This window comes from Clupea harengus, chromosome 6 (assembly GCF_900700415.2).
Source record: "Clupea harengus chromosome 6, Ch_v2.0.2, whole genome shotgun sequence".
Lineage (NCBI taxonomy): Eukaryota > Metazoa > Chordata > Actinopteri > Clupeiformes > Clupeidae > Clupea > Clupea harengus.
The window spans coordinates 8,847,796-8,860,295 of record NC_045157.1 but is presented as its reverse complement, the minus strand read 5'-3'; the positions used below and the strand labels follow the sequence as shown (position 1 = coordinate 8,860,295).

General features: G+C 46.4%; 1 protein-coding gene across 2 annotated transcripts in view; it reads right to left on the bottom strand.

Moving 5' to 3' along the window:
- Positions 1-12,500, bottom strand: part of si:dkey-237h12.3 (teneurin-3) — a 145,254-nt gene that overhangs the window by 48,594 nt on the left and 84,160 nt on the right. For both annotated transcript variants that reach the window (XM_031568922.1, XM_031568923.1), the window contains exons 7-11: positions 11,868-12,085; positions 7,844-8,054; positions 6,536-6,637; positions 5,411-5,605; positions 21-221 (exon numbers count right to left, since the gene is read on the bottom strand). In XM_031568922.1, the coding sequence (XP_031424782.1) occupies positions 21-221; positions 5,411-5,605; positions 6,536-6,637; positions 7,844-8,054; positions 11,868-12,085 (927 nt within the window). The remainder of the gene's footprint in view (positions 1-20; positions 222-5,410; positions 5,606-6,535; positions 6,638-7,843; positions 8,055-11,867; positions 12,086-12,500) is intronic.

The window sequence follows — 12,500 nt, the reverse complement described above, 5'->3', positions numbered from 1 at the left end:
ACAACCAATCATTCCCTTACCTGAGGAGCAGTCTGATCCAGTGTACCCCGGTTCACAGATGCATGTTTCCGTCTCCATCTGGTATGTTCCGTGTCCAGAGCAGTCTGCGGGACAGGTACTGGACTTCGCCTGGCAGCCGGGTCCACTCCAGCCTGGTGCACAGTGGCACCGTCCGTGCAGACACAGCCCATGGCCAGAGCAGGTCGGGTCCAAACAGTCCACTAAAGGAACCGCAACCAGAACACACTGCTAGAACCAGAACCACACTTGTAGTCGAACCTTGTTGTACAGCACCTTTGCTGCACCAACTTCATAACAGCACACCATTATAATACATTGACACATAATAACGCATAACAACACAGTGTGTGAAAAGCTATTATGTAACAAAGGCATTGTCACCTGTGTATTTGTGTCTGTGTGTGTGTGTGTGTGTGTGTGTGTGTGTGTGTGTGTGTGTGTGTGTCTTTCTGTATCTGCGTCTATTTTTCAGTTTTTCTGCACCACTAGACAGCATTTCTAACAATGCAATATGTACTAGAATAGACCCCCATAGTTTTCCATTCAAACATGGACAAACACATACAGACATCTACCAGCATTATTTAGTTCTGGTCCATTAACTACTGGTGAGAGGTAAACACCCCGACCCTGAGGTTGACCTCCGGAGACTGATTGATCTCGGAGAGGATGAGCATCTTTGAGAACAACACTCTCTTCTCAGAAACACCAGCAGGTTAATGTCACACTGACCCCCCAGGGCTGAGTGCAGTGGAGTGGGGGTGTGGGGGGTGTGGGGGGGGGGGGTGGTGAGGGGGCATTAGAGTCTCACCCAGGGTGAGGCAAATCAAATACATCTCACACAATCCATTCCAGTCGATGGCCCCAGCCGGAGGGCAGCGCTGGCATATCAGAGGAGACCAAATGATCTGCTTCACTGGCCTGAAAATCAGCTTCAGTCTGCCTGCCTGACACTCCTGACAGCAGAGCATGACTGACCACGTGACCAACGCCTGCAGTCTGACTACCTGACACTCCTGACAGCAGAGCACGGCTGACCATGTGACGTGACGTGAAGTGTGGTTCACCTCCACATCCAGGTGAGTGAGTGTTGAGCCCCGTCAGCAGACATGCCCAATAGACTAACATGTGTAGTGGAGATAGGTGATGTGTAGTGTGTGTGTAGTGTGTGTGGTGTGTGGATAGGTGATGTGTAGTGTGTGGATAGGTGATGTGTAGTGTGTGTGTAGTGTGTGGATAGGTGATGTGTAGTGTGTGGATAGGTGATGTGTAGTGTGTGTGTGTGTGTGGATAGGTGATGTGTAGTGTGTAGTGTGTGGATAGGTGATGTGTAGTGTGTGGATAGGTGATGTGTGGATAGGTGATGTGTAGTGTGTGTGTAGTGGAGATAGGTGATGTGTAGTGTGTGTGTGGATAGGTGATGTGTAGTGTGTGTGTGGATAGGTGATGTGTAGTGTGTGTGTAGTGTGTGGATAGGTGATGTGTAGTGTGTGTGTGGATAGGTGATGTGTAGTGTGTGTGTGGATAGGTGATGTGTAGTGTGTGTGTGTGTGTGTGTGTGTGTGTGTGTGGTGTGTGGATAGGTGATGTGTGTGTGTGTGTGGATAGGTGATGTGTGTGTGTGTGTGTAGATAGGTGATGTGTGTGTGTGTGGATAGGTGATGTGTAGTGTGTGTGTGTGTGGATAGGTGATGTGTAGTGTGTGTGTGTGTAGATAGGTGATGTGTAGTGTGTGTAGTGTGTGGATAGGTGATGTGTAGTGTGTGTGTGTGTGTGGATAGGTGATGTGTAGTGTGTGTGTATGTGTGGATAGGTGATGTGTAGTGTGTGGATAGGTGATGTGTAGTGTGTGTGTGTGTGTGGATAGGTGATGTGTAGTGTGTGTGTGGATAGGTGATGTGTAGTGTGTGTGTGGATAGGTGATGTGTAGTGTGTGTGTGTGTGTGGATAGGTGATGTGTAGTGTGTGTGTGGATAGGTGATGTGTAGTGTGGATAGGTGATGTGTAGTGTGTGTGTGTGTGTGGTGTGTGGATAGGTGATGTGTAGTGTGTGTGTGGATAGGTGATGTGTAGTGTGTGTGTGTGGATAGGTGATGTGTAGTGTGTGTGTGTGTGTGTGTGTAGTGTGTGGATAGGTGATGTGTAGTGTGTGTGTGGATAGGTGATGTGTAGTGTGTGTGTGGATAGGTGATGTGTAGTGTGTGTGTGTGTGTGGATAGGTGATGTGTAGTGTGTGGATAGGTGATGTGTAGTGTGTGTGTAGTGTGTGGATAGGTGATGTGTAGTGTGTGTGTGTGTGTGTGGATAGGTGATGTGTAGTGTGTGTGTGTGTGTGTAGTGTGTGGATAGGTGATGTGTAGTGTGTGGATAGGTGATGTGTAGTGTGTGTGTAGTGTGTGGATAGGTGATGTGTAGTGTGTGTGTGTGTGTGTGGATAGGTGATGTGTAGTGTGTGTGTAGTGTGTGTGTGTAGTGTGTGTGTGGATAGGTGATGTGTGGATAGGTGATGTGTAGTGTGTGTGTGTGTGTGGATAGGTGATGTGTAGTGTGTGGATAGGTGATGTGTAGTGTGTGTGTAGTGTGTGGATAGGTGATGTGTAGTGTGTGTGTAGTGTGTGTGTGGATAGGTGATGTGTGGATAGGTGACGTGTAGTGTGTGTGTAGTGTGTGTGTGGATAGGTGATGTGTAGTGTGTGGATAGGTGATGTGTAGTGTGTGTGTAGTGTGTGGATAGGTGATGTGTAGTGTGTGTGTGGATAGGTGATGTGTAGTGTGTGTGTAGTGTGTGGATAGGTGATGTGTAGTGTGTGTGTGGATAGGTGATGTGTAGTGTGTGTGTGGATAGGTGATGTGTAGTGTGTGTGTGTGTGTGGTGTGTGGATAGGTGATGTGTAGTGTGTGTGTGGATAGGTGATGTGTAGTGTGTGTGTGTGTGTGTGTGTGGTGTGTGGATAGGTGATGTGTAGTGTGTGGATAGGTGATGTGTAGTGTGTGTGGTGTGTGGATAGGTGATGTGTAGTGTGTGGATAGGTGATGTGTAGTGTGTGTGTAGTGTGTGTGTGGATAGGTGATGTGTGTGTGTGTGTGGATAGGTGATGTGTGTGTGTGTGTGTAGATAGGTGATGTGTGTGTGTGTGGATAGGTGATGTGTAGTGTGTGTGTGTGTGGATAGGTGATGTGTAGTGTGTGTTTGTGTAGATAGGTGATGTGTAGTGTGTGTAGTGTGTGGATAGGTGATGTGTAGTGTGTGTGTGTGTGTGGATAGGTGATGTGTAGTGTGTGTGTGTGTGTGGATAGGTGGTGTGTAGTGTGTGTGTGGATAGGTGATGTGTAGTGTGTGTGTGGATAGGTGATGTGTAGTGTGTGTGTGTGTGTGGATAGGTGATGTGTAGTGTGTGTGTGGATAGGTGATGTGTAGTGTGGATAGGTGATGTGTAGTGTGTGTGTGTGTGTGTGTGTGGTGTGTGGATAGGTGATGTGTAGTGTGTGTGTGGATAGGTGATGTGTAGTGTGTGTGTGGATAGGTGATGTGTAGTGTGTGTGTGTGTGTGTGTGTAGTGTGTGGATAGGTGATGTGTAGTGTGTGTGTGGATAGGTGATGTGTAGTGTGTGTGTGGATAGGTGATGTGTAGTGTGTGTGTGTGTGTGGATAGGTGATGTGTAGTGTGTGGATAGGTGATGTGTAGTGTGTGTGTAGTGTGTGGATAGGTGATGTGTAGTGTGTGTGTGTGTGTGTGGATAGGTGATGTGTAGTGTGTGTGTGTGTGTGTAGTGTGTGGATAGGTGATGTGTAGTGTGTGGATAGGTGATGTGTAGTGTGTGTGTAGTGTGTGGATAGGTGATGTGTAGTGTGTGTGTGTGTGTGGATAGGTGATGTGTAGTGTGTGTGTAGTGTGTGTGTGTAGTGTGTGTGTGGATAGGTGATGTGTGGATAGGTGATGTGTAGTGTGTGTGTGTGTGTGGATAGGTGATGTGTAGTGTGTGTGTGTGTGTGTAGTGTGTGGATAGGTGATGTGTAGTGTGTGGATAGGTGATGTGTAGTGTGTGTGTAGTGTGTGGATAGGTGATGTGTAGTGTGTGTGTAGTGTGTGTGTGGATAGGTGATGTGTGGATAGGTGACGTGTAGTGTGTGTGTAGTGTGTGTGTGGATAGGTGATGTGTAGTGTGTGTAGTGTGTGTGTAGTGTGTGTGTGGATAGGTGATGTGTAGTGTGTGTAGTGTGTGTGTAGTGTAGTGGAGATAGGTGATGTGTAGTGTGTGTGTGTGTGTGTGTGTGTGTGTGTGTAGTGGTGATGTGTAGTGTGTGTGTAGTGTGTGGATAGGTGATGTGTGTGTAGTGTGTGTGTAGTGTGTGGATAGGTGATGTGTAGTGTGTGGATAGGTGATGTGTAGTGTGGGTGTAGTGTGTGTGTAGTGTGTGGATAGGTGATGTGTGTGTGTGGATAGGTGATGTGTAGTGTGTGTGTAGTGTTTGTGTAGTGTGTGGATAGGTGATGTGTAGTGTGTGGATAGGTGATGTGTGTGTGTGGATAGGTGATGTGTGTGTGTAGTGTGTGGATAGATGATGTGTAGTGTGTAGTGTGTGTGTGTGTGTGTGTGTGTGGTGTGTGGATAGGTGATGTGTAGTGTGTGTGTGTGCGTGTGTGGATAGGTGATGTGTAGTGTGTGTGTGTAGTGTGTGGATAGGTGATGTGTAGTGTGTGGATAGGTGATGTGTAGTGTGTGGATAGGTGATGTGTGGATAGGTGACGTGTAGTGTGTGTGTGTAGTGTGTGGATAGGTGATGTGTAGTTAGCCACTACTTGGGATTGGACTCACTGTTCTCTGCAGGAATATGAGAGCATTTGTGTTTTTTCATGGACCACCTTCATTAAACAACCTTGAGGGTCCTTGACTATAAATCTCACCCAAAAGTATTTGCTATACAAATAAGGTTTATTATTATTATTATTATTATAATTATTATTATTATCTCTAAACAGTGCTATGAAGTCCGTAAGTCTGCTGGAAAAAATGTGAGGTTGTGGTGTGGTGTTCTGATTGGTTGGTTCTGATGGGGTGACCAGAGAAAAACTCTATTCTTGCTGAGGGAGGGGACAACTAAGATAGCTGACCCAGCTTCTAAACACGTTTTCTCCCTTGAAAAGTTCAGAAATGTATTTATTTGCATTTCATCTATCACCATAGGCTTACTCTTGGGAATTTAGACAGTACACATTCTCCGAAGCCTGGAGACAATGGTCATTGTTTACAGCTCTATATAAATAAAAATAAATTGATTTGTGCTAGAACATTGTCACTGCTCGTCAAGCTTCTGAGTCTTTTTTGTCGTCACGCGGCGTTACCATGGCGACAGCGGCACTAGAAGTGGCGGCATCTGTCCACTCACCTTGATCGCAGCCCTCGCCTTTGTAGCCGGTGTTGCACACACAGGAGCCACGCACACACACACCGTGACCCCCACACAGCAGGTCAACACACTGGCTGCCGGGAATGTCACACTCTGTGCCCTTCCACCCGCTGTGACACTCACAGCGCCCCCTTGTGTACTGCCCATTGCCACTGCACAGAACAGGACACGCCGCTGTAGGGGACAGAAAGAGAGAAAGAAAGAAAGAAAAGTAAACATATGATATAGTGATAAAGCAACAGTATAACTCTCACTGTCAAAAATGATCCATCTTAAATGCCATAAGTTTCTCAGAGAGTGTAGACGATGGATAAATGGATAGATAGATAGATAGATGGACAGACGGACATATAGATAGATAGATGGATAGATAAGAGAGGAATATATAGATAGACAGATAGAGAGATAGATGTAAAGATAGAGAGAAATATGGATAGATAGATAGATGGATAAATAGAGAGATAGATAGAGAGATAGACAGATAGAGAGATAGAGAGATAGAGAGAAAGATGGATAGATGGATAGATAGATAGAGAGACAGACAGATTGATAGATAGATAGATAGATAGATAGATAGATAGATAGATAGAGAGATAGAGAGGTAGATAGAGAGACAGACAGATAGATAGAGAGAAAGATGGAGAGATAGATAGGGAGACAGAGAGATAGATCAGGGCCTGTATCTCTGATGGCGGGGCTCATGAGTGGTTATGTCACTCTTATGAATGATGAATGAAGTGTTTGCTCTGTAAGCCCTGACACGGCAGCCAGGCGAGAGAGAGGTCCATCAGTGACGCCACAGCTGCTGAATCCTATATGAAGCTTAAATATTTGAGCTGACTTTATTATGTTGTTTCCGCTCCGGCAGGCTCATATGAGAGAGCAGAGAGGCCAGAGAGCAACACACACACACACACACACACACACACACATAATACACACACACACACATAACACACAGGTGCCTGCACGCGCGCACGCGCACAAACACACATACACACACACACACACACACAGCTCACAGACACAGAAGAGGAGAAAGAAAAGAGGAGAAGAATATGGTCAGGTTCATGTGGCGCTTCAGAATGAGCCTCAGAATCATACCTCTTGAACAGTAGGGCCCAAGGAATCCTGGGAAACACTGACATGTGCCAGAGAGACACTCCCCATTGCCATTACAGTTAAACGGACACTCCATCACCGCGTCTGGAAAGATAGACAGAAAGAGAGACAGAGAGAGAGAGAGAGAAAGAGAGAGAAGGTGAGAGACCTTTGAGAGGAAGAAAGGGAGAGAGCTGGAAAGGCACTGGAATGGGAGACAGAGATGGGAGACACACAAAGGGGTGATGATCTATGGGACATTTTGGTGGTTTGCGTTGACAGAGAGTTTGCTGCAAGCTCAGCATGGCCAACACACTGTTTACTGTCTCAATGTTAGTTATTGCATTTAATTTTGTTTCATTGTGCCGATATTTTATTGTAATGTATTGCCACTTTAAACCAACCTGTAAAGCCTAAGACAGATTTCCACTATTGCAGAAAATAACGCTATCCTTCTTCTGGCATTGCAGACCTTTGAGTTGCTATAAAATCCTAACATGTAATTGCTTTGGGAGAGTACACAGTGTGCATGCTTTAAGTAGCATATGCTGATGAAAATGTATATCTGCGTTGGAAGAAAGTGTTTGCTAAAGGAATAAATGTGAATCTAAATGTAAATGAAACCAGTCTTGCTAAGGCACTGATTCCCTGTGGCTCCCCCACAAGACGAGTCTGTGAGTGTGTGAGCGTGTGAGCGTGGCAAAGGCATCCTCACTGGACACAGCTCATTAGGTTGCGCGTAAACTGCAGGACTATTGCTTTCACAAGGTTGTGTGTGCCCTTCTTTCAGCTAGCACAAATGTAACCCTTCTGGCCTCGAAAATCAATAGACCAATATGTGTGTTTGTGTGTGAGTGTGTGTGAATGTGGGCCACTGTGTGAGTGTGTGTGTGTGTGTGTGTGTGTGTGTGTGTGTGTGTGTGTATGGCCCTGAGCGTCAATAACTTTACATGTTGTTGGGATTCCCATGTTGTTTGTATATGTAAATGGCTAATGTGATGAGAAGTGTGTAAGACCTACAGATGACTATGGAAGGCCAGTGGCTGAGGTGAATGGGGAAACACTGGGACACAATTAGAGTCTGCTGCAAATCCAGAAAACATTGCTTAAAATACAAACATAAAACAGCCACCACATACAACCACACACTCACACACACACTCACTCACCCACACACACACACACACAGACATACACACTCACAGAGAGAGAGAGAGAAGAGAGAAAGAGAAAGAGACAGAGAGAAATAGAGAGGGAAAGATAGAACAAAAGAGAGATTACTAATTGAAATGTTCTCTTTGAGCGTCTCACCCAGTACGTTAGTCCTGTAGGACACCTGTTCTGAGGTGCGTCCATCGTTGTAGAAGGCCAGGTGCCACACACCTGAGTCCAGGTAGTGGAAGAAGCCGGCCTCGTGCATTGCCACCGGCCGCTCCACAGCGTCCCTGAGCTCAGGCACGGTCTGGGGGCGCTCCTCTGGGACTATCAGTCTGCTGCCGTCCAGCAACTCCACAAAGTCATACTGACACACACACACACACACACACACACACACACACACACACACACACACACACACACACATACCACACACACACACACACACACACACACACAAATTAACACACACACACACACACAAATTAACACACAAACACACACCACACACAAAGATATGTGAACAATCACACACATAAACAAAAACAAAAACAAACAAACAAAAGGATAGACACAAAGCATTGAACAATTAATTGTTTTCCTTGTCCAGCTGTGTACGAGCATTTCTTCATAATCCAATTTAAAATATATGTTCCGTCCAGTGCTCAGAATAGACAAAAATATGATGTGTCTCTAACTTGTTGTGTGTTACCCATTGTGCGAATGTGTAGTACAGTTATTTTTCTTTTTCAGTAATCTACATAGACAAGGCATTTTAATGTGTAGCCATTTATAATGATAATGATAATAATGATTTCCAATTCTGCACTCTGACCACAATGCCAAAGAGTTTGGCACGATGGCATAGCAGTCAGAGCACATACTCATCTGGAGTGACGGCAGTTTGTTTGTTTTTTTCATGGGGTGAGAGAGAACAGGAGAGGAGAGGAGAGGGGAGGAGAGGGGAGGACAAGGGGGAGGAGAGAAGAAGAGGAGATGGGGAAAGGAGAGGAGAGGAGAGGGGAGGAGAGGGGAGGAGAAGGGGGAGGAGAAGAGAGGAGATGGGGAAAGGAGAGGAGAGGAGAGGAGAGGAGAGGGGGAGGAGAGGGGAGGAGAAGGGGGAGGAGAGGAGAGGGGAGAAGAAGAGGAGATGGGGAAAGGAGAGGAGGAGAGGGGAGGAGAGGGAGAGAAGGGGGAGGAGAGAAGAAGAGGAGATGGGGAAAGGAGAGTAGAGGAGAGGGGGAGGAGAGGGGGGGAGAAGGGGAGGAGAGGAGAGGGGGGAGAAGAAGAGGAGATGGGGAAAGGAGAGGAGAGGAGAGAAGAAAAGGAGATGGGGAGAGGAGAGGGGAGAAGAAGAGGATATCGGGAGAGGAGAGGAGAGGAATAGAGGAGATGGGGAGGAAGGAGAGAGGAGAGAGCGTGAGGGAAGAGGGGAGAGGAGAGGGGAGGGGAGAAGAAAAACAGGAAATAAAAGAGTGATAAATCAGTGCTATCAGCCCATCAGAACCATCAGCCCATCTGAACCATCAGAACCCTCTTTCCTCACAGCCCATCAGAACCATCAGCCCATCTGAACCATCAGAACCCTCTTTCCTCACAGCCCATCAGAACCATCAGCCCATCTGAACCATCAGAACCCTCTTTCCTCACAGCCCATCTGAACCATCAGAACCCTCTTTCCTCACAGCCCATCTGAACCATCAGCCCATCTGAACCATCAGAACCCTCTTTCCTCACAGCCCATCAGAACCATCAGCCCATCTGAACCATCAGAACCCTCTTTCCTCACAGCCCATCTGAACCATCAGAACCCTCTTTCCTCACAGCCCATCTGAACCATCAGCCCATCTGAACCATCAGAACCCTCTTTCCTCACAGCCCATCTGAACCATCAGAACCATCTTTCCTCACAGCCCATCTGGGCCTGCACAACACACCTGCTCAAGGTGAGCTTCAGTGCTGCCACTGGCTCTGGGATGCAGATTGTTCGCCTCTCTTAAATCAGTCTCCTTCTGTCCAGGTTTCTCCTTTCTCTCTTAAATCAGTCTCCTTCTGTCCAGGTTCCTCCTTTCTCTCCCTTGTAACGGGTAGAACAACACGGAACTGCAGATCTAAGCTCAATAATGTGTACTTAGGAAGCTAAGCTCTTGTTGTTGTTGTTGTTGTTGTTAATGTTACAAACAATAAAATCTGTCCTTTTTAAAAGCAATCAATTAGCCTGAACTGCTGACATTTAAACACTGCTTCAGAGCCCATCTGAACCATCAGAACCCTCTTTCCTCACAGCCCATCTGAACCATCAGAACCCTCTTTCCTCACAGCCCATCAGAACCATCAGCCCATCTGAACCATCAGAACCCTCTTCCTCACAGCCCATCTGAACCATCAGAACCATCTTTCCTCACAGCCCATCTGGGCCTGCACAACACACCTGCTCAAGGTGAGCTTCAGTGCTGCCACTGGCTCTGGGATGCAGACTGTTCGCCTCTCTTAAATCAGTCTTCTTCTGTCCAGGTTTCTCCTTTCTCTCCCTTGTAACGGGTAGAACAACACGGAACTGCAGATCTAAGCTCAATAATGTGTACTTAGGAAGCTGGGCTCTTGTTGTTGTTGTTGTTGTTGTTGTTGTTGTTGATCTTAAAGCAAACAATTAAATCTGTCCTTTTTAAAAGCAATCAATAAGCCTGAACTGCTGACATTTAAACACTGCTTCAGAGTCTTATCTGCAGTTTGAACTGCAGAACGGATCATTTCCCTTGAAGCCTTCAGTCAGCACCAGAGTCAGCCAACATTAAGGCCAGCACGGAATTGAGCTGAAAATACAACTAGACTTAAAACAGACACCACTCCAGTGTAAAGCCTTTCGAAACCGCTGGTCACTCTAAAACACCTCGGCTACTGTCTCTCATCAATGAGACACCACATGTCAGCAGTTCACTCTGAAGAGGACGCGTCAGGGCAGGACTGGACCGATTCTCTTCCAATCAATTCTATTTGGGTCGGAGAAAGCTCGGCCACCAGTGTCGCGGTGAAGGTTTGAAACTGAGAGGATAACTCACAGGCCCACCAGGAGAAAAACATCACAGAACTAGACTTCCTGAAGACCCGACATTTCACTCGCCGTGCACTCACACCAGACACATAAGACGTCTGCTAAAACTCACACACCACCCGAAACATCACCACTCTGGCTCCAACACACACACACACACACACACACACACACACGCACACGCACACACACACACACACACACCGGGGCTCCAACAGTCCCAGCAAAAAAAATGAAAGAAAGAAAGAAGCTTCAGCCCAGAAGCCCAGAGGGTGCCTGAGCGAGCGAGCGAGCAAGCGCGCGCGTGTGTGTGTGTGTGTGTATGTGTGTGCTGCAGCCACTCTGCGGAGCCTTTGAAGGCTGAGCATGAAACCATGTGATTTGTAGAGTGGCTGTGAGTGCTGCAAGGCTATCTGCTGCTCCGCTAATCTCAGCAGTGACCAGACACTTTATAGGAACACAACACACACACACACACCTCCCTTTTCATGCCATCAAGGAGCTCTTCAGGTGTTAAAGGTTACATGAGGATTATTTAATGATTTAACTTTAAATGATTAAAAAGGTGTTTTATTTAATGAAAATTTTAATCAAATTTGACATTTTATAATTTTTTACATTTTTTTTAGTATTTCATAGTTTGTATCTAATATAAGTACCTAATATAACATTTCAATCCTGACTATTTTCACACACAGAGAGAGAGACACACACACACACACACACAACACACACACCACATTTACACACTCACTGGCACTCTCTGCCACTCTTTTTCTCTCTCTGTCTTCTCTTGTTCTTCTTCAGTCCCTTTCTTCTTCACTCACCGTCTCTCTCTCCTTCTCTCTCTCTCTCTCTCTCTCTCTCTCTCGCTCTCTCTCTCTGTCTTGGGCTGTGCTAAATACCAATGGTGCCTGCATTCAGTTCAGGTAAACAGACTCACAGAACACTGTTATCTAAAAGATTTACTTCGTTTGACAGGGTAGTGGCTATTGCTGACATGCAAACACAAGCACTAAAAACTCATTTTGCATAGTAGTTTGTGGGGTTTGCTATTTGCGTCTGCATTATGAAGTATGTATTTCATTTCTGGGCAGCTTTAGTGTTGTGTAGATGCCAGCTCACCTGTGTGTGTGTTGGAGGCAGGCCCTTCCTCCCATAGACCCCGATCAGGGCGTTCTTTTGGATGGAGATGTTGAATTTGAGGAAGTTGGGCTCCTCCATGACCAATCGCGAGCGCCAGAAGACTCCAGGGGGGACGGCCTGTCCGGCCCTCTGCCCCAACCCCACCTGACCCGTGTCCAAGGTCACGTTCTCCTGCTGAGGAGGCACACCTGTCCGACCTGCAGAGGGGGGTGAGGTAGGGAGAGAGAGAGAGAGAGAGAGAGATTTATGCATTACAGCAATACAGATTTTTTTTTTTTATTCTCTTTACTCTTTCTTTTCTGACATTTATGTATGCCCTGCAGGACTGAAACCGAAACATTTCCCAAATATTCCCAGTCTGAAATATTTGCTTTTAATGGTTTTCTTTCTTGATTGGCTAGTTGCATGCATTATGCCTCACTTGTAAGTGACTTTGAAAACTGTCTGCCAAATGACTACACAGAACGGGAGAAGGTAGTGAGGAGACTGTGGGCATGGACTAAAAAGACGGCTGTGGAAAAAAGGACAAATTAGGAGGACACAGAGGTTTGAAATGGAAGGAGTTTGATAGAGAGAGAGAGAGAGATAAAAGAGATAAAAGAGGCTGATGAG